General features: G+C 38.2%; 4 protein-coding genes across 5 annotated transcripts; 1 reads left to right on the top strand and 3 right to left on the bottom strand.

Annotated features, from left to right (window-relative positions):
* Positions 1-2,630: 2,630 nt before the first annotated feature.
* On the top strand, positions 2,631-6,931 carry LOC148918870 (GTPase-activating protein GYP7-like). The gene is made up of 9 exons (XM_089048080.1): positions 2,631-2,723; positions 3,112-3,341; positions 3,618-3,740; positions 3,942-4,030; positions 4,431-4,536; positions 4,690-4,787; positions 5,348-5,608; positions 6,358-6,441; positions 6,604-6,931. The coding sequence occupies exons 2-9, from the start codon at positions 3,149-3,151 to the stop codon at positions 6,616-6,618; spliced, it is 969 nt and encodes a 322-aa protein (XP_088904206.1). The 5' UTR covers positions 2,631-2,723; positions 3,112-3,148; the 3' UTR covers positions 6,619-6,931.
* A 1,474-nt stretch (positions 6,932-8,405) lies between these two features.
* On the bottom strand, positions 8,406-11,742 carry LOC148918869 (COBRA-like protein 10). The gene is made up of 3 exons (XM_089047644.1): positions 10,905-11,742; positions 8,873-10,328; positions 8,406-8,565 (listed from the first exon to the last, which is right to left on the bottom strand). Exons 1-2 carry the CDS (start codon positions 11,506-11,508, stop codon positions 8,905-8,907), a joined length of 2,028 nt encoding a protein of 675 aa, XP_088903770.1. The 5' UTR covers positions 11,509-11,742; the 3' UTR covers positions 8,406-8,565; positions 8,873-8,904.
* Positions 11,743-12,898: 1,156 nt separating this feature from the next.
* LOC148918868 (DDRGK domain-containing protein 1-like) lies at positions 12,899-16,427 on the bottom strand. Of its 2 annotated transcripts, XM_089049116.1 has the most exons (9): positions 16,285-16,427; positions 15,975-16,111; positions 15,764-15,872; positions 15,013-15,116; positions 14,528-14,629; positions 14,272-14,433; positions 13,734-13,790; positions 13,391-13,427; positions 12,899-13,276 (listed from the first exon to the last, which is right to left on the bottom strand). In XM_089049116.1, exons 2-9 carry the CDS (start codon positions 16,092-16,094, stop codon positions 13,071-13,073), a joined length of 897 nt encoding a protein of 298 aa, XP_088905242.1. In that variant the 5' UTR covers positions 16,095-16,111; positions 16,285-16,427; the 3' UTR covers positions 12,899-13,070. The 2 variants fall into 2 exon arrangements, with proteins under 2 accessions (XP_088905242.1, XP_088905243.1); XM_089049117.1 differs by lacking the exon at positions 16,285-16,427 and having other exon boundaries at positions 15,975-16,238.
* Positions 16,428-17,996: 1,569 nt separating this feature from the next.
* On the bottom strand, positions 17,997-20,888 carry LOC103342510 (thiamine thiazole synthase, chloroplastic). The gene is made up of 3 exons (XM_008246144.3): positions 20,375-20,888; positions 19,373-19,861; positions 17,997-18,363 (listed from the first exon to the last, which is right to left on the bottom strand). The coding sequence occupies exons 1-3, from the start codon at positions 20,804-20,806 to the stop codon at positions 18,202-18,204; spliced, it is 1,083 nt and encodes a 360-aa protein (XP_008244366.2). The 5' UTR covers positions 20,807-20,888; the 3' UTR covers positions 17,997-18,201.
* Positions 20,889-22,259: the final 1,371 nt, after the last annotated feature.

The following is a 22,259-nucleotide window of genomic DNA, read 5'->3' as shown; positions in this document are numbered from 1 at the left end:
TATGTGAGATTCCCTCATCAAGACTATTAGTAGATGTTAAGTTTCGGAGAGACAAATTAATGATCTACATATTACCATCATCGATATTTTCTTCAACTTAATCACCTGCAAAACCTAGCATGCATGAAATTTTATCAAAAAAACTTCAATACTATTAGTAATGAACTTTACATCCTTTAACAACCCATAAGTTACCATAAAAATGACAAACAATAAGAGTCATGTTAAATTTTACTTTTACATAATTAACATTTATGTGTAAAGAGATTTGTTGAGACAGCCAACCATTGGGGATGATGACAAGGTGGGATGGAAATAAGTGAGCATGTTGACCTACTCCAGAAGCATCCAAGCCATACTCAACCCACGGTCACCCAATGCTTTGACTTGCTCAGTCCCCAATTTTGTAGTTCCCGCGAAAGTGATGGCCTAAGAAATCTCTCCACCACCAAGTCAATTTCTGCAAAACCAGACCAGCCAAGAAAAGCTACAACCCAATAACGTATTTCTACAAACTAGTAAATTTACCAAATACAGTTGAAAAGAAAAAGAAAAAAACAGACAATGAACCTTAAAAATCAACAGAAAAAAGAGACCCAATTCTTTTTCCTTTATTTTAGGATGAAAATGTACGGTAATTGTGGGTGTAATAAATAGATGAAATAAAAAATTTAGACAGTGCAGTGAGTGAAAACAAATTAAGAAAGCAGGGGAAGGTTAAAAAGCAAAGTAAAGTTAATACATTTGTGTGGGGTTTTCAGGTGTGGTGCGATGGCTGCCGTCTCATCAAGACTTTGACAGAGTAACACCATCATCATCATAAATAACCACACCCCCACACCAGCTAATTTTATAGAGACGGAGATAAAAAAAAAAAGGAAAAAAAACACAAAAACATAACAACAAAAAAAGAGAGGCAGACCATTGTTTGTACTTTTGGCTGTGGGGGAGATTGGTTTTGAGCTTCTTGTATCTGGAGCTAGCTTGTTCAGAAGGCCAGCCGCCTCATCTGGGTCCCTTTAGAATCTTGCTCTGAAGAGCCTGAGGAAGTTTATATTTTCTGGGTTTTGGTTGATCTTTTGAAAGGGGTTCCGGCTCTGAGTGCTGCGTTGAGGGCCTTTTTAATGGTTTTGGAAAGGAAGGAAAAGATTGTGTTTTCGGTTACATTTTCCTTCTGTCTCTGTGTTTTGTGAAAGTGTTTTTGGTGCATTGGAATGTGGAGGGACGCTGGAACTCCTGCTGATTCGTTCTATGAAATCCGTCCTGAGTGTACTGATGTACCCAAAACCCGCTTCAAAATCAAGGTTCTTTTTTGTTTTCTGTTCTCTTTTGTATTGCTGGAATTCATATAAAGGTTGATTCTTTAGATACCCATTATCTTAATTTGGATCTATTACCCATTCGAAAACCAAGATACTGCCTAATGCATCAGATTTGATAATGGGTGGTGCGATATTTTAGTTAAGAGCACGACTTGGTGTTAATATGGATCACAAAGTGATGTGCAATGGGAAATTTTATAGAAACTAGTTTGTGCAGTTCTTTTGTTTGTAAGTATTCTCAGGTTTGGACATTTTATCTCTTTCTCCTTCCCCATATATCATGGTACGTTGGTAAAGCCAACTTTGCTAACTGGATCACCAAAGTACCACGAATTGGAACACTTGACCCGATCATGATTCCCAGAGGTTAGGGGAATCTGTTAACCCCAATAGGAATATTATTTGCTTGTTTTAACGCTTGTAAACAACAAGAAGCTTTTGAATACAGTTTAATAGTTTAAACATGCAGATTATATAAACATGGGTATTTCTATACATACTTATTGACCTAACCAAAAAAAAAAGAAAAAAAAAAAGGTGACATTCTAATAGTTTAAAGATGCTGTATGCTATAAAGGGAAATGTCTGCAATTTTCCCATTACTCCATAAGGTATTCATTTTCTCAATGCCATGAATCATGATGTGTTTCCTCCAATTTCAACTCCTTGTTTTTATTGGCCTATGCAGGCAGGCAAAACTTTAAGTGTAAGGAAATGGCAGGCTGCATTTTCTCCAGAAGGGCATCTGGATTTAGGCAAAACTTTAAGTCGAATCTATCGGGGGGTGAGTGAATCTTTATGATTCCATGGTTGCAACTTAGTATGCTTAGATCTATTCAGTATATTGGCACAATTCAGTTTTGCATTTTTGTGTAGCTATTGATAAGCTAGTTTAATCAGATATTATAAGGTCTTGAGAATTCTGATCAATACTTGCCCATTCAAGTTAGGTATGTATTATGTACACTGATTGAGAGCTGAACTCACTTTTTCTTTTTTCTTTTTTTGCATGGTAAAGCAAGAAAGCCTATACTCCTACTGGCATTTAACCTGTAGACTGTGTATGTGATTGGGGATATGTAGAAACCAGGCTAAATTATTTCATTAGCCATTACTGTTGTAACAAGTCAGATTAAATTTTAATTTTCTTTCAAACATTTGTGCGTAATAACTAGATGCTTCCTTTCTGACTTATCTTCTTAAGACTGGCAGTTGTTTCTTTTGATTTGAAATAATTTTCTTCATGAATATAACAATTTAATCATTTGCTTAATGCCTTAATGTATTAATTTTTCCAATCAGGATCCATCCATTAATTAGGGAAGTTTGGGAATTTCTACTTGGTTGTTTTGATCCTAAAAGCACATTTGATGAAAGAGAGCAGATCCGGCAACGTCGAAGGTATTTCTTGTTTCCTGCCTTGGGCTACTGGAAATTTATTTATTTATTTACCTTCTTTTAGTCTAATAAGGTTTCCTAGTAGGATGCACACTTGTAATTATAAGATGATCTTTTGGGAAATGAATGATCAATATCATGAGTTGAGCTTTAAGGCTATGATACTGAAGTGAATAAAATTAGCTGACAACAAAACAATATAATGTGGAAACATGCTAGCAAAAGACTTATTGCTTTCCTCTTCATAAGATAGGGATCCACTTCCTTATGTTGTGTGGGATGTGTATATTCCAAATCTGCAGGATATATATAATTTTCCTACATCTTATGTTTCACCTGTCCCATTATTGTGTAATGATTGCTTAAGCATCATGCTCTTTTCCCTTTTCAGAGTGGAATATGCTAGGTGGAAGGAAGATTGCCATCAAATGTTTCCTGTTGTTGGAAGTGGTAGGTTTATCACTGCCCCTGTAATCAGTGAAGACGGTCAGCCCATTCAGGATCCCTTAGTGCTTTCACAAATGAATCCAGACAAGGGAGCTGATGGTAACCGTGCTAATGGTATAGAACCAGTGACAGACAAGAAAGTAATCCAGTGGATGCTTACTCTACATCAAATAGGTTTGTGATAAATTCATATGAATTTTTAAGGATTTTTTTTTAATAAACAAATTTCAGTTCCACAATTCGGACTTTTCTTTTTGGTCGATTCTCTGTTTTCACCATGTCTTCTTTTACTTTGATTAAATTAGTCTGTCAAGTACTTATGACACTGTTACAAATCTTTGCCTTATCTGCATGTGACAAGTACTGAACATGATTTATTGTATTTTTTCTTCAAGTTTTATTTGGTGATTTGGCGAATAACTTTTCTGTTTGAACCTTTTTATGTGCCAGGTCTTGATGTGGTTCGCACTGACAGGACACTGGTGTTTTATGAGAAGCAAGAACACTTATCAAAACTTTGGGATATTCTAGCTGTTTATGCCTGGATAGATACAGATGTGGGCTATTGTCAAGGTGAGTAACATATTGCATGATCATTTTTCAACTGAAGCTTTCATTATAACAATACAAGGAAGAAAAAAAAAGTGAATAATGTTGGTTGCAGTAATTTTTGGTATGCCTCCCTACAATCTGAGAGGTAACACAACAATTTTATATTGATTTTGCAACAAAATGCTGGTTCTAGTCTCTGAAATTTATGGCCATGGTGAGCAGGAATGAGTGATCTTTGCTCCCCCATGATTATCCTTCTTGAAGATGAAGCAGATGCATTTTGGTGCTTTGAACGCTTGATGCGCAGACTGGTAAAATTATGAACTAAATCTTCAACTTCCTATATTTATTCTGGTGTTGCATGAAATCAGTGCCATAGCATCCGGTGATTATTTAACATGCTTTCAGTCAATTCTAACATATGACCTGCTGTTTACTCAGTAAGGTGTTTGTGTGTACACTCACCTTATCTTTTCTTGCTCCTACTGTGTCTGTCTAAACGCTAGGAGATATTTTTCAATTCATACATTAATGAGATTCTTGAGAATTTTTAGTTGATATACTGCTGTCCTTTAAAAAGTAGCTGCAAGATTTTCTTTTCCTTTGAAGTTACATGTCGTTTCTTTAAAGCTACCAAATTATTTGTGATGGTTTGATTTTTCATTTGGATTCTAGTTTCTTATATCTTGTTTTCTTATTTGAAATTTAAAGCGAGGAAATTTCAGATGTACCGATAGTTCTGTTGGGGTGGAGACACAACTAAATAATCTAGCTTCAATTACTCAAGTCATTGATCCAAAACTTCATCAGCACTTAGGTATTGACTTACAATTGTATTTTTGTGTTTGCTTGCTCGTGAGTTGGAGAGCTGATTTGGCTTGTGTGTGTGTCATATCTCTCTTGTACATCCCTCAATGTAATGCTAAAAGATAAAAAGATAGTAACACAAAATGTTCATTTTGGAGTGCAGAGACACTAGGTGGAGGCGACTATTTATTTGCTTTCCGGATGCTTATGGTTTTGTTCCGTCGAGAATTCTCCTTTTGTGATTCTTTATACCTTTGGGAGGTAAGAATAAGTTTCTATTATAACTTTTTGATAATTTCTATTGTCCCCTTTGGATATTTTCAGTTGCTATAACAAATTATTGCAAGTGTAAATACTTTTAGGAAATCCCTGAAAGTATTTCTGTGAAACCACGTATATAACTTTCATATTTCTTTAGTACTCAAAGATTCCTCCACAGCTGCAATTTGTTTTCAATACTTCTGTAGATCTTTTGTATTAGACCAAATCTTTTCCGAGTAAAAGTTGAAAAATTTGTACTTAATTTGACAAGTTCTTTCAGAGAATGGATTTTAGGAACTATCGCATGCATTCATATTAAAGACCAAGCCTCTACCCAAATCAAGTTTCCTTAACTCAGGACATAAGTCGTCCATGTTGAACGAGAGAGCAAAGACTTCGTATTTATGACATCATTAAAGGGGGAAAAACAAAAAGAGATCATTTTATCACACAAACATATATGTTCCTTTTTGTTTTCGGCCAAATGTATCGTTTTCCTTTGGTGCATGGTATGTTTATGTTTATGATAACAATTGTGCATCTCTTTTCCTGTTTGACAGATGATGTGGGCTCTTGAATACGACCCTGACTTGTTCAGTGTGTACGAAGAGTCTGATACCGATAGTGAAAAGGCCGAAGGATCTAAGGGAAAAGCAAAGTCAATACGTCAGTGTGGGAAGTATGAGAGGGAAAATATGAAAAGTGGAGCAAACAATTCAGAAGCACCGCTCCCAATATCTGTTTTCCTAGTTGCCAGTGTCTTGAAAGATAAGAGCTCAAAGCTACTTACAGAAGCTCGGGGTCTGGATGATGTTGTTAAGGTTTGCATTATGAGTTTAATTTGCAATTCTTTTGAAGCATTCAATTTTATGCTTGCATTGAGGATGACATTACATCAATTGAGCGGAAAACACGTTCATATGGGGACAGCCCAGTGATACTTTCACCCACTTCTCAAGGACCTATTCTATTTTTTTGGTGTTTCCATATGCCCCTGTAGTTTGAGCGGAACACGTTCATATGGGGACAGCCCAGTGATACTTTCACCCACTTCTCAAGGACCTATTCTATTTTTTTGGTGTTTCCATATGCCCCTGTAGTTTAGAAGCGTGCAATCATACACACTTGTAGTTGAAATTAGGTTGCAATTAAGCCAAAATCCTACAAATTATAGCTTTTGTACCTTATTTTGATCATTGTTCTTAAAAAAGTCAACTGCATTGTCAAATCCCTTTTTAAAAAGTAAAAAAAAAAAACATGAAAGGCCATCATTTTTTTAGGATTTTGGCTTGATTGCAACCTAATGTCTACAGGCGTATGATTAAACGTTTTAAATGATGAAATTGGAAGCCCCAGCAAACTACAGAGACTGAAAGTGTCTTTTGGCCATTTCTAAAGCCCTAGGCTAAAAGACCAAATAATTATCTAGAGTCGGTTGGCATTGGTGAAGCATCTTTGACCCTTTTAATAAATAAATACTTCTTATCAACTTACCAGTTGGTTGTGTTGGAACTTAACTTTCTTACGAATTTAACCCATCTCTCTCTCTCTCTCTCTCTCTCTCTCTCAGATATTGAATGACATGACTGGAAATTTAGATGCCAAAAAAGCTTGCACTGGAGCAATGAAACTTCACAAAAAATATCTAAAAAAGGTACTGCAATTTCTTTTTTCTTTCATATCAGTGTATATAATGATGTTGCTATCAAATTGTCATGTGTGTATTTGTGCATTTGCTGTGTCTCTGCATGGGCTCACTTCAGCTATTCTTATAGTAATCACTTAAAACTCATCATTCATGGATTTGTTACTGCAGGCCAAGAAGCCATAGCATCAGTTTTGCACACAATTTTTTGGCCACCCGAGAAGTAATAAGATGATGTTCCGTACATTCTCATACCTTATGTAGCAAAGAGATTATAATTCACATAATCTTGGCAGAGTTGACATAGCTGCACAGTTGGTCCAATCTGCAAAATATTCCCACGAGCAATTGTTGTTTTTGAAATTAGTCCCAATTATTTGTATATTGAAAGCATTCTTTATAGGTCTGTGTTTTGTGTAACCATAAAAGAGGCCTATATTTTGTATAATTTTACGTCGTATTTAATGATATTATGAGGGAAAAAAAGTTTATGCTTGCAGTGCTCCAACCCTAATCAATCAAATTAATTTACAGTTCTCTTTTTGAAAACCACTTGCAGTATTACCTTCTCCCTCTGAGTAAAATATGCAATTAATGCGTGCACTGTAAAATTGACTGGCCATGAGTTGCCAAATTTTTTAAATTTTTTTGCTTTTTTATTGAAAAAGAGCGATATATATTTCATCAAAAAACCATATTACAAAACATCTTCAACAAAACATCACATGATATTCCTGAGCAAAGACAAACCTAGAAAGCTGCAGGTTTGGGCTGAGTTGGGATTTGGGCCAATGACCAGACATTTTAAAGAGAATTGTATCACGAGTAAAACACATCGCTTTGTCATGATGTATGAGTTAGGGTTATGTTTTTCTATTTTCAGACTTTGAATAAAACTTGACGTTTCTCTCATTCTTTCTGGTAGATTCCAGAGTTCTTTAATCTTGGCTATAATTTTAGCCTATTGATTGTCATACAGCGTAAATATGTCAATCATGCTCTCCACAACTATTTGCAGGAGCACGATATTGTCCACCAAACGCTACAAAAGTATCTAACAAGTGAATTTGAGATGAAAGTTCAGAATTCTCAAGACCTTATTGAACACAGTTTTGTACACCTATAAATTCCTCCTTCTCAAGAAGAACAAACATACAAGAAATTTTCCTAAAATCTCATGTTTTCTGACAAATTTATCCATTAGACAAATATTAGGTACATAATAGGCATGGCCGACTGAGTACATCATACCCAACTTCATATCCCCCCTTAGGAGAGGCTATTATTAAGATTTTCATTATTAATCTATTTCATAATGGAACAAAATTGGGATTATGATCAAGACGGTGACTTAATAATGGGAAATTCAAGAAGGAATAAATAAAGATAATCCCTCTCATCCTTCTGATTACTAGCTTTGATATATATCTTTCATTCCTTAAAGTGACTCAAATTAAGGATATGGTAATGGTGGCCGCGTGATAATTACTTATCCTCTAAGGAAGGTTAACTTGCTATAATCTTCGAACTTTGGCCTTGCCTGTGAGGGTAGAAACTCTTTACCATTAAGCTACATTAATCGGCCAGAGATGGGTTTTCGATGTCATCAAAAATGAAATAAAATAAAATAAAAAATATGGAGCTTGGAAGGGGATGGGGAACTCACACACACGGGTACCATGAGGGCAACACTCATTGATATTCGCCACTCGGTTTGATCAGTATAATTGCATGGCTTTGAGCCTATAGCTTTGAGCCATAAGTATGAAATCGGTTTTGCATATATAATATGTTATCTTCATTTTTCTAGTTACTGTTCCAACATGTTTGGAACTTATATACTACAAACAAACATATTAGACATCCTACGAAAACACACAATTTTTTTAAAAAAAATGCTAGCTAGGAAGCAAAAAGGCCACGCGGATCGATCCTCATTTGTATATAATAACTACTTATTTGCAGTTAAAATCTTATACAAATTATCATATCGTCTGTTTCTCATTTTGTTTTTGACATGTTACAATCTCCTCATCTTCGAGTTTGAGTATCGACAGTTCTCGAAATCAAGGTAGCATCACTCATACATATTTCTTTATCAGCCTCAGTGCATAGACATCCATCTTCTTGCAGCTGATGACAAAACACATAAAACGAATTCTCAGAAATATTATAACTTATCAATTGTCTAGCTAGCTACTCACTACTAGGTGCTACAAACTCGAAAACTTATCGCCTAGAAAAAGAAACTTTTAGATGAAAAACGCTCGAAAATTGTTTGCCCGTAACGAATTTCAGCTGAACTGATGCAACAGCGTTTCATTTATTTATATATGAATTCACTTCGAACCTCGTTTATTCATATCCAATAAACAACTGCGACGCAGTAGAGTAGTACTCACTCTCCCATATATAGAAAGGAATTCATTACTTAATTTACCTGCAGATAGAATTTAGCGTTGCTGATCATCATCAGTGGAAGCGATCTGTCATGAACAAGAAAGTCAGGATGGCTATACATAAGACCATAAGGGCATTAGAGTTGAGATGCTGTGCGTTGTTCCTGGGGAACCGTTTTGGAATTGCACACTCTTCTCCATTGAACAACACTCTTGTTGGGAACCCTTCACCCGCCTTGATATCAATATTGTGAAAGTGCTTCTTCTTGAACGAGATCACCGACTGCTGCTTCCCAGGAACCATCGGATTCTTATTCGGGTCGCTCCCGTTCTTAATCCCGATCAAGTAATTCAAGCCCTTGAGCCCTGTGAACATAATGGTGCTGTTAACTTCCTTCTCCATCCTGGTTCCGTTGAACGAGTAGACGTTTTCATAGTCTGCGTAGGCCTTGTTCATCTTCACGGCAGTGTACCAATCTTGGAAAGGGTCGTTTCCCCAGTTGAAGAGAGTTAGCCTTGCAGTCCATCCATTGCTGTAATCCGAGTCGATGTGCCAATTCAAGCTCACCCCACAGTTGTCAGGGCACGGCAGCTTCTTGGGCACGTCATAGTGTTTGATTTTGGCCCAAGCTTTTGCCTTCTCTGTTCTGTTAGCGAAGGGCACAAGTAGAGCTTCAGCTGGAAGAAGCATGGCGGGCGCTCTGGGGCTGCATTTGCCTGTGTCGGTGATTTTGCATCCGCAGGCGCACGTGCTGCATGGCACCACAGAGTCACTGTAATAGGCTGAGAACGAGACGCAGCATCTGGGGACCGCGGGCTTGGTAATGTTGCACACCACCTGCCAGCTAGCAACGGAGGCTGACGTGGCCTGGAGCCCGCTGGGGTCGGGGAATTGGGTAGGGTCGATTCTGATTGGGGGACCACATTTGTAAGAAGGGTTCAGGGCACCGTTGATTTTCCATTTCTGAGGTGGAGTGAGGGCGGTTCTGTTGTCATCAGGCGGGAGCTTGAAGACTTGCAGTTGGAAGATAGACTGGGACTGGCTCTTGTCCATGAGGCCGGGCAAGATGGTTCCGTTTCTGCAGCAGTTGGGCAGTTTTCCGACCTTGGGGTCGTCCTTTCGATCGGCAGGAAGGTCAGTGATGACGGGCCTCTTTTCGCAGTTCATGACCTGAGAGAAGTCCAAGTCCTTGTAAAATTTGCCGGCCATGCCGTAGAGACACTCGGTTGAGTCCTTCTTGTGAGTGTAGGCTCCTCTCATGTTGTTGATGAACTCTCCCTTCATCCACTCCCAGGTGATGTTCCAGTGGTCGAGGCGGCCGAGCGGGTGGTTGTTTTCGATGGTCACTTGGGCGAGGTAGTTGTTTGCGAAGGTTTGGAGCACGTCGTATGTGATGGAGAGATCACCTTTCTGCTTGGGCATGAATTTGGTTTTTTCGATTTTCTTTGCCTTGAATTTTGGGTCCTTTTTGCAGCACACGAACATTGTAGTCTTCCCTGCAAATCAAAACAGAATAATATGATTCAAATGCATGCCTTATAATTTCAAGTTATAGCATAGATAAGCCAGACAATTGATTTCAAGGTTCTTATATATAATCCAGGAGATTATTTAAAAACTTCACTTTCAAACCAACAATAATCTGTCCGGCCATTTTTAATATTCATTTCGCAAATATTCTATCTAATTAACTATCTTGAAACACATAACATTATAAGATGCCAAATTTGTTAAGAACAGTTACTCATGCACGCCAATTCCTCCCTCCCATAATATCATTTGTATCTAAAGATTCCAAAGCAATGTTGATATTCAATCTTGAATCGAATCCTCATAAAACATCTTGTTTCTTGTTAGTATACAAATAAACAAAAGTCAACCATTGATATAATTAATGGATCATTAATGATCTATTGGTTATAGATCATCATCATCTGCAAATAAATTTTCGAAAAGTCATCTGTAATTAGTGCATATATATAAAACAAGATCAATATACAAAAATCTTGTAAAAAAAAAACCTCATGAAAAAACAATGCAGAGAGAGCAATGGATAGGAGGAAAATAATTACCGCGGATACGAGCATTAGGGCACTTGAAGCCGTCGTTGACGAGGCTGATGGACTTGGGCATGGGAGTAGCCTTAGTGCCGAGCCCAAACTGCGTCCCCTTGAACTTGATCTTAGACTGAATCTGGGTGTAATCTCCTGCGGTATCGATCATGGTCTTCAAATCTGTCATGGGGTTCCCCGCAAAGGTGGCCCCTTTGGTCCCAAGCTGCACGGGCAGATCACCGCCGTCCACCAGCAGAGCCCCTTCCGCCTCCACCAAAATCTCCCGATGCTGGAACCCTATGTACATCTTCCACGCCTTGAGCTCCGTCGACCCGGCGTTCAAGATGGTGGCCTCCGACTTGAATGCCCAAGCCTGCGCAGATACGTTTTTCAAGCGAGGCAGCTCCTTCTCCCTTGACGTAAACTGGTACGACAAGAAGATGCCGTCACAGTCTTCTTGCTCGGGAGGAGGAGCTGCCACCGCACCATCACCGTCCCCGTCGCCTGCTTGTCCATAACAAATCTCAACCCTAAAAGATGAAAGCACCAAAAACACGACCAGCATTGCATGAAAAGAGGACATTTGGATGGTCCATGGTATTTTCATGCCTAGTGTCACCATTATTCTTCTTTTTCCTTTGTGAATCAATTTTTTCTTTTTTCTTTTTTCTTGGTTTAATTTGTTTGTTTTGTTGTTTTTGGGGTTTGAGGGATTTGTTTGGTTTGTGTTGCTTGGGAGAGACAAAGAGAGAGAGAGATAGATGTAAAGAGAGCTAGCGGCGGCCGCGCGAGAACGCGGCGAGTGAGAGAAGCTAGAGGCCCTTGGGAGTCTGTGTAAAACCCCAGGGGAGAGAGAGATGGCTTGGTATAAAGAAGAGGAGCGACATTAAAAGACTGAGTCAATCTCTATTTTCTTCCTCTAGTTTTCGCGGCAGTTTCGGAGCCTTGCCTTTCCCCCCCATGCAACCCAACCGTTATTTTTCTGTTACTTTTCTGGTTTCACATTGTACGGACCCTGTGCACGTTTCATGCCCTGTAAATAGCATGTGCACACTGATACGGTGTCGTTTGAGATTTGTTTGTTGGTTTTTTGGACCAAAAACGAAACAAGTTTGTTGTTTGTAGGAACTCGGGAGGATGATGTATTTCGAGTAGTTTGGTCACCTCCAGTTTGCTGACGTGGAATAACAAGCCCACATATATTGTTTCATTTTTAATAATTCCTCGGTCTCTACTGCCCTAAAAGAAAGACTGTAAAACTGCCATTGACGATTGAGCTTCCCCTTTCCCCTGAGATCTGACTGAAAACCATGTAGAAACCTTTTTTATTATTATTATTATTAATGGAGGAGGGATGATTCGTAGTTGAGACCCTTTGAAAAATGAATGAAAATACAGTGACTCATATGCAATGAATGATATATGTACCAAAAACAAGATTAAATAATAGGGTTGTTAGATCTAGGTCTGAAACGATTAGTTGAAACCCTTATTAAATAATTGACGGTTGTCGAGATGGACAGAAAAAAAATCGATAAACAGAATAAATTGATCGAACCAAACTGAATCAGATGTTTGCTAGGTTTTCAATAAAAATATGTGTTTTTTAGGACAGAACAGTTTCACACTAGTTCGGCTATGTATGTTTGGTTCAAACTGAACTGACCCGTTTGATTCTGTCTTTAAAGATACATAAGGGATTTAGTTGGAAATGGTTTTGTTAGAAGTAGATCAAGAACTATACAAAATTCAAGTGTTGTTTGAATACGTACTTAAAAGTGTTTTCTGAAGAAGCACTGGAAACCCTTTTTTTAAGAGGTGTGATGCTGACAGATGAGAGGAAGGAACGAAAACTTTCTGCTAGAGCTTTTATCTATGTCTAAATCGGAGGAAAGAACGATAATTTCTGTGGCAAAAAATCATGTGCACCAGAGTCAGACCATTTGTTCCTCTCAAGTAAGTTCAAACTTAGGAGACAGAGGAACACAAAACACTTAAACCTGCACCAAGAATTTCTCAGAATAACTTTCTTTTTATATTCTCGGTCTCGTAAAACACTGCTTAAAACCGAATCCCTACCTCCTACACCTTTCTTTTAGTTACATATCCAGTTAATTCAGCTTGCCACAATTTTCATTACACTGTCGTAATTGTCCTTTACACGTACAAAGTACATTAACTAAATCAAGTGACAGTTATCTCTGCCGCACTACTTATTTCTTCAACATACTGTGCTTTTGGCTCCAAGTCTATGAACTGGTTGGACTTGCTAGCGAGATGTGAAATGCTAACCCTTCCCTGACGCTTAATATAGTCTGCCACAGCTTGCATCTCTTCTTGGGAGATGTATATGTATTTCCCTCTGTCATCCATGACACCGGAAAGTCGCCCTAACACAAAGAAATACAACATTTTCATTCTCAGCAAAGGGAATTTTACTTTCTGAAGCAAGGCATTATTCCACTAGGTTAAACAATTCAATGATGAAATGGCTCTGAACATACCCATACTCTCCAGAGAGGTAATCCGATTGATGCATTCCTGCATGAACCATTAGTTGCATTGTAAAATTAGTAAGGCAAATCTGGTAAAAATTCAAGACAATGTAACCTGATCAACCAAAAAGAAGGGGTTACTTTCTCTCCTGACCAGAGTTGCATAAAGAAAGCATGTTCGATATGAAAAGATCAGAACTCAGTTGATGACTCACTTAGAAAAGATATTTTCCATATGCCTTACTAGTTTTCACATAAAAACTTCATCTATTACTGCAATTTGAGGTATGTAAGCAGGCATGGAAATTGTTGATTTATATGTTTATTCAAGGAAAATATGTGGAGAAATTACCTGAGTTCTTAACTTGAATTCAGCAGCAAGATCTTCCAAGGGTACACATTTATGTTTCTGCAACATCAGGATTAATAGTAGTATTAATAACGAAATCACAACCTCAACTTGAGAGCCTCACTTTGTCAACCATTAACTCATCCGATTGAGGTCTCATATGGAAGACATGCAAACATTTGAAAGAAAAATAAACTCTAAACAAGTAAAGCTATCTTAAGGAGGACACAAAAAGAGAAATTAGCCATTGTACACACAAGCTTCTCATTGTGGTTCATTCATTCAGGCATCACCTCAAGTTCAAATCAAGTTTGACCATAACAGCTAGGGAGTAAAATTGTTTAGCAAATAAGCCAACGACCAGGTTGAACTACACCAGACAAGGTAAACAAACTACAATCCAACCTTAATATCCATAGATCATTAGGCCATTTTCATCCCTAGTTTTGATGCCCACCCAATGGAAATATCAAGTGGGTAGCTACAAAAGTAAAGAACAATATCTCTGAATGACTGTAACAGGTACAGAACTGAAAACTACCTTTATGTATTCCACAAAATCAGAGAGCAAATCCTGATGTCCATCCTGCACTTCATTTTCTGTAGTACCTTCAGCATCTATAGAAAACTCTCCTTTCCACTTCTCGAACTCTAATGCAGCAGCTTCCTCCTCCCTAGCTTTCTGAGCCTTGGCTTCTTCCTCCTATAAAACAATAGTCATATCTTCAGCCAGTAATCCAACCACACACACATATACGCATCTTAATTATCCAACAGAGAGCAGAAAATCAACATACCAGCTGATGCTCCTGTGCCTCACGCTCCTCATCTTTCCTCCTCCGCATTTCAGCATAGCGGTCTTGTTTAGTATTCCTCGATTCACGTGCAGCTTGTTCAGCCTTCAAACAATGGGATGGAACCAAATAAAACAAACTAATTCTTCTTCACTTGAAAGGAAAAAAAGGGGGAAATAAAATAAAAAGAATGCAATGACAACCATGAAAACAAATCAGGAACCCGCAGAAATAAATGCTTTTTCATGTTTTAGCTTTTTATATCTATAGAATGCTGTAGCAATCAAACTTGTTAACACTTCCTACACCTCAATGACTTCAAGGAATCAGCTTATGTCTTTATCTCAATATTCGTATATCTACAAACTCATTAAAATGTAAGGACTGCTGGACATTCAGGACAGGACAAGTTTACTATAAAATACAGAGAGAGAGACAGAGAGAAAATGCAATCTTTCGAATGAAGAGATAAAAAGGAGAAACAATACTTGTCGTTGTGCTTCCCGCTCCTGACGCTTCTTTTCCCTTTTCTTAGATGCTTTGGCTTCATAATACTCACCCTCACCTTCCTCATCACTTCCATCAACAGTTTCTGTATTTAGAATTATTGATGGTCACTTTATTTGACAGAATACCACTTTTTCTACTTATACAGATTACATAAGGAAAAACAATTTTCCTTAATATACGTACCTAACACTAGTGAATGCAACAGACAAGTCCAAATTTGCACCTCCACTTATGCAGGTTACATTTTCTAAACTGAATACGACTGCCTCATTTTAGAAGTCTCTTCATGAATGAATAAACCTATTTCTCCTCGTTGAATAATCACAGGTCTAACCACACTAGATCAAACCTTGTAAACCGCATTTTCCCCCACTAATCGTCATTGGATGAGAGCATTATCTATTGGAAATACATTATTTATATTTTCATTCTTTATTGTCTTACCACTACTCAACATTTGGCACCTTAAAGCAAAATAAGATCGTGTACCAATTGCTATCTATTTCAATCATGATTCATGCATAACACAAAACATATCCAATCAAAATGATACGAACAGCGCAAAACCTCTGAGAGTCCCAATCAGTCATATAACTCATCCATTCAGCTTATATGCAACATACTCCACTCTCTTACTCGTTAAATATCAAACCCAGAAAATGAAAATAGACACTTCTAAGCATTCTTTTAGTCACCAACGTGAATAAAAGAGAGCAGCAGACCACAAACCTTCTACAACTGGTGCAGCAGCGGCAGCTGATGTGCTTGCTCCAGAAGCCGGCCTCCTTCGCATCCGACGAGGACCAGTGGCACGCACTACACCTTCCCTCTGAGCAACCTAAATTAATTTTTTTTTAAATTAAGAGAAAATTATGAAATGAAAACAAATAAATCTCGAAACAATTACATTGCAATGGAATTAGGTTTAGAAAAATCAAACCTGCGGCTCTTCTTCGTGATCGTGAGGCAATCGAGAATCTTGGCGCCGTTTCCATAGATAAAGCGGAATTAATGCCAAAACAAGAAGCATAGAAAGAACTACAGCCAACATTTCCTCCATATTTTCTCAATCTCAGGCTGCCAACAACACCACCACTCAAATGAGCCTCTATAAAATACGCTTCGGAAACTAAAATTAAACGTGCAAAATTCGGATTGAATGGCCTTGTAATGTCTGAAGCTTTCTTTTTGTTCTCTATTTTTCTGAGGCTTTCTCGGAAACCAAACAGAGAGTTATGGTCACGACTTACCGTACTAGCAGTTAAGCTTTCGATAATCGACGAAGGAAGATTTAATTAGTAAATTGGTTAGCTGAGAGAAGTGAGACCGAGACGACCTGCTCCTCACACGACCCACGAGCCCCTTTTTAGGTTTTCTACGGTTTCTAGAGGCGGACGCGTAGCTTTGCTCTGTGCTTTTGGCTTTGTTTTCTCCTTCGCCAAGAGGACCCGTGTCATTCCCCCCTAGAGGGTGGGGAGAAATTACATTTGTTTTTTCTTTCCAAGTTCCAAAACATGGAAAACATTTTTGTTTATATTTGTATTATTTAAATTAAAAACAACATTAAATTAAACACCAAACACTAACAATGGGATTAAGAGACTCATTGCCTAACATATCATTACAAAAATAGTGATACACTTTGGGAGCTGGAATCCTATCATAAAGTATCATATAATCTGTTAATGTTTGCATATTTTGTCGAATTTCTTACGAGCAATGGCCGAATTAGGAATTTTTTTGTGAGTGCACTAGCTAATATTTTTAACTTAAAATCTAATTATTTTTTTATATAAAAGAAATCTTTTCTTTGCAATTTGAATCTCTAAAAATTTCTTGACATCAACCGAATCAGCTTCACTAATGCAAATGCAAATGTATAAATAATTAAATTTCAGTTATATATTAATTGTAAACACAAGAACAATAAAATTATGTTAATATATTGTTCCGTTCTTGAAAGAGAATACAAATAAACTTGAGAAATGCCTACAAATGAACACACTAGAAATGTTGAAAATGCCTACAAATGAACATTCACGTGCTGCCATCCGTCTTCATTTTTTTCATGGGCTTAGCGATTATGACAAAAGTTGCAAAAATTAAGCATTGCATGAGTAAAATTCCCGAAATTGAAATTATGTGAACAAAAATGTAAAATTACTCGAAGGAGCATCGAACTTCATTATGGTGGTGATGACCTATGGTGGGAATCATGAGATTATTTTAAAAGTACTTGTGAGAATGAGTAAATGAAGTCAAGTTCATCCATCACTTCTTAGGCCAGTGAATCCATTTAAACGAAGTGTATAGAGTTTTTTCTTTGGTCAAAAGTGTACAGAGTTTAGGGGTGGGAAAGAAAATATTTTTGCTCACCACATTTCTTTTGGGTGTATGCTCATCATCATTCATAATATTTGACATATATTTATAGGCATAATCATGGTTAATTTTTTACTTTGATTTATATAACCATTGTTATGCTTAGGGGAATGAATGTACATATACCTTAGGTTAAAGTGATGAGCAAAAATGCTCTCAACGAAGAATGGATACCATGAGCACCAACCACCATGCCATATATGTAAATTTTCATATTAACCACATGATTCATTTGAATAATTACTTCACTTAAGTTTAATGAAATAATCATGTGACTGATATGAAGATCCACATGAGAGGTCTCATATACGGCATCTTCATTATAAAATTTCGAATCCAATTGGTACTAAGTTGGGCCAGCATATACATATTTGGGCTAATGGAGCCTAATTGGTTTTGGACCAATGGAACCATTTTGGGCCATTGGAGACTCCTGCTCAATGACCGGCCCATAAAGATTTGCAAACCAGGAGCATTGAGCGAATGGTCTTTATAGGTTTCTCTTTTAATATTCAATGGAGGAGGAAATAGGGGCACACAAGCACAAGCATAGAACTTGCCTAGAAAAAGCACAAGCATAGAAGATAATAGGAAGCAAGTGATGCTCCCATTTCCGTTTCCAACAAAGTCTTAGCAAAACAATTACAGATACTGCCACATTATTAACAAAACTCAGTTCACATTGCCAACATCAAATATCAACACCATCACTTACCGACCACCATAAACTCACTTCTAACCACTATTATTTCCGGCTTGGTTTTTTCTTTTTCTTCTCCCCAATTTTAAGCCTCCGCAATCTCAGCAGAATCCACGGCAGCCAAGATCAGCTCTGGTTGAATGCTTCCCACATATGATCCATCCAAAGCGTTGGGAAGCCCTAGTGACTTCAATGCCAAGTGGGCTGCCTTTTGCCCTGATATCATCATGGCTCCAAACGTAGGTCCCTGCATCGCCAATAATGCCCAAATTGCAAATCATTATGTTAAGTCACAATCTCAATTAGGACCACCATTTCCAAACACAAAATCCAAGTTAAATAAGGTCACAGAATCAACTAGGACCACAATATAATCAAGTGATGGAACTTTTACAAACATACAAGAACAGAACAAGGGAAAAGGTTTTGGACCCATATTCCCTTTTAACTCACTATCTTTGAATTGAGTGCAGAGGGGAACAAGACATAGTCGCAAAGGTTCCCAAATAGAGGCCATTATATATGTCACTATCGTTTAGGAAAGGCTAGCAAATGAGATTGGTTTGGGTCCCTTCCTTATTATCATTGAGGATGCAATTCTAGGTCGGGTCTACTCTACCTTTCACGATTAAAAGGACAAAAAATTTCTTTCCTTCCTACTATTATTACAGGGGAACATTATTTGCACCACCTCGAATATTCGCACTCCGTCAAAGGCTCAAAGCACTCGGCACTATGTTTGAAACTCAAGATATCAAGGGGAAGACAACTTTTATAAATTGCTAAATCACCTAAGTCCCAAGATATATGACCATCAAATCACCAGTATTGAACAAAAATAGCAGCATTTGACTATAATAACGTTGATTGAGTTAAGCGTTTTAAGTAAAAATGACCCAGAAACACTGATTTTACTGTGCAAATATGACTATTATTCTAAAACTTTAATTCTAAATTATTATATATGCTAAAGGACCAAATAATCCTTAATGTTTTATCCGAACAGTCTAAGCCCAGGCAGTCATCGCGACCCCTATCTTGACCAATTTGGTTTCTATGGCTTAAGAGTGTTTGTATAAGACATCAAGGATAATTTAATCCCTTCCATCAGAAAGGAATCAAAGTTATAAATTTGGCATGGTACTTTAAAAATTCAGCCAAACAAGCGATTCATGCAAAAACGGTCAGCATGGTATTAAGCGTAAGCAAACTTCCATGCCAGTAATAGTGAATAAATCCATGAGAAAGAAATTTACCATTCTTGGAGATCCATCTATCTCAGCAACTTCCATGCCTGTCACGATCATTCCAGGCACAATCTCCCTTGTCAGCTCCACGATGGCATCTTCAGCCGCGTTCATGTCCAAGGCCTTCATCCCGGGCACGCTCTCGATCATCCCAATGCTCCGCAACCTCTTGACCCCAGTGGCTCCCATGGGCCCGTCGTGACCGCAGGAGCTCACAACAACCTTGGCCTCCATGACATTAGGGTCCATGCACGACTGTGTGTCGTGGTTCATCGAGACCAATGCCCAGTTGGTGACCACACCACCAACTCTTCCACCTTTAACGATCAGGTCCTCAGCAGCCACAGCGTTGAAGAGCTTCACGTTGGGCCGAGCAAGGAGCTTGCTCATGATAGTGGAGGTGAATAGGGCGGCGTGCTTGATGACAACGTAGTGGTCTGTCTCATCGTAGGCAATGCCGAGCTCATTTAGAAAAAGGTGAGCTGGTTTACGCACAACCTGTAAATTATTTGTTATTAGATATACAATCACAATTCTATATTATTTTTTTGTATCAAATTTGGTAACGCTAATTACAAAAAAAAAATATATATATATATATTTATTATTTATTTTCAATACATATCTCGACTTTTCGGATGGACCGAATCCCAATTGAAGCATTTCAAAATGCTTTTGACAGAAAATCCGACAATAAAAACAATTTAAAGAAATATGTATATATATACACACACACAATTCATTCCAACAAAAAAAATATCATTAAAAAAATACTATTTACACAAAGAAAAACAATATGCACAGCGATAACTGTTGAATTATCAAAATCTAGACCCGGCATGCGAGACACGTGTCACACAGCGAGACAATAAAATAAAATGAAGACCACTTGATACTTAAATTAAATTAGTTTTAAATTACCGTGGCGGAAAATAAACAGCTAAACTACAAAACAACAATCATTAATTAAGGTGGCTCGAAAATAATTAATGGAGGTAGAAATGAGATTACCATGGCGGAGAAGAGCTGGCCACCGAGCCACGCACCGCCGCCGGGGCTGACGGACTGCTCGATAATGGCGACCTGAACGTTGGGGTTCTTGCTGAGCTCGTAGGCGCAGGAGAGACCGGCGGATCCGGCTCCGACGACGACGACGTCGGTGTCAGCGTAGGTGATCATATCGGTCATGTAGCGCCTGGTCATCTCCCTGGAGACGATGGACTCCTTGATGGGGTCGAACTTGAAGGCGCTGAGGTCGTACGACGGCGTCGAGCCGTTGGCGGACATGGAAACAGAGAGGCCATGGTTGTTGGAGTTGGTGGCGGCCTTGGCGGGCTGAAGGCGGACGAGGGGAGTGCCATGGAAGGAGGAGTCGAGGAGAGAGGGCTTCTGGAGCTTGGTGGTAAGGGAGGAGGAGGTGAGAGTAGAAGCCATGGATGCCATTGACGGAAGAGAAAGAGAGAGAGAGGAGATGATAAGATTGATTTGGGTTTTAGGGTTTGCAATTGATGGGAGTGAGGAGGGTGGGTGGGTATTTAAGGAGGGAGAAGGGGGCTGAAATATCTGTGGGGGAATTGGGAGGGGCCACGTGGGAAGAAGATAGGATATGAATGAAGGGTCTAGAATTTTGTGAGGTAAAGCTCAGCTCAGCGCGCAGGTCAGGTACAAGTGGCACACATGAACCAGTCCACAGTGTGGGCTGAGTTGTGGGTGTGTGTGTGTGTGAGGGTGTACTTCACTGTCATTTGCCTCTGATCTTTTTAGGCGGTTCATGTGGGGTGCGTGCCATTTTTCGTACTTGTTTTGCAGACCCCTATTGTCATTATCAGTGACAAAGGCTCCTTTAAAGAAATAATATATTTTCATTGGGTGGACGGATCGGCTTTGCGTTGATTATTTTTCTGTTTGGGTGCGGGAATAGAGGGTAAATACCTTTTCATTTTCCCTTTTCTCTTCCACAAGTCATGGTGGGGTTACGCTAATCATTCTAAATTAAGCGTCTTTGTACTTAATGGGGGTATTTTTCAATTTGCTAACCGAATAGATTTATTTGATATTTTTGTAGACACACTTTGGTTTCCTTTCTTTCGTATCTTTTGTCATTTTTGCTATCAAATGGTCCCATAACATGCGACATGGCGATAAATCAACCGCAAATTATTTAAAATAATGAAATAAATTATTGAAATTTTTTATAAAAAAAACATCACTCTCTTTCCAATCCCCTCCTCCTCTCCCCCTCCTAGCCCAACCACTACAACTCCCCAAAATAATCGTCCCTTCCCTCTCACCAATAAAAACACCCAACTTTAGACTTTCAATGGATCAAATTTTGATATGAATCCATTACAACTCTGTTTGGTTCACGGAATTCTCGTGTCATTTCCCAATGGATGGAAAATGAAATATTTATTTTTTATGTTTGGTAATGCTAGGAAAGTAACCGGAGATATCACTTTATTTCATTTTCCATGTTTGTTTTGATTAGAAATAGAAAACAAAATTGGTATAATTTTTAATTATACCCATATTAAATTAAATTAAAAAAATACATTTAATGATATATTATAATTATAAATTGTTAATGTAGACAAAATGATCATGAAAAATGTGCATTTAATGTTAGCTCATTTTCCCAAACTTTCCCATGATAGGAAAACAAAACCCAAGAGGAGAAGAAGGCTTCACTTTCCCCTCTTGCTTACCCATGCACAAGACAATCATTTCCCATGCTTGGACTTACCAAACATGGGAAAGCAATTGATTTCTTATCCCCGAGCCTCTTTCCCCATGAACCAAAAGAGGAATGCTAGTCACCTATTTTTAGAATTAAATAAAAGATGGAATTTTCATTTTAATTGAATATATCCAATTCAATATAGCCCACCAAGCCTTA

The sequence above is a fragment of the Prunus mume genome, linkage group LG3 (assembly GCF_029339155.1).
Source record: "Prunus mume cultivar Tortuosa linkage group LG3, ASM2933915v1, whole genome shotgun sequence".
Taxonomy (NCBI): domain Eukaryota; kingdom Viridiplantae; phylum Streptophyta; class Magnoliopsida; order Rosales; family Rosaceae; genus Prunus; species Prunus mume.
The sequence above is the reverse complement of the archived record's forward strand: the minus strand, read 5'-3'. Positions and strand labels throughout refer to the sequence as shown.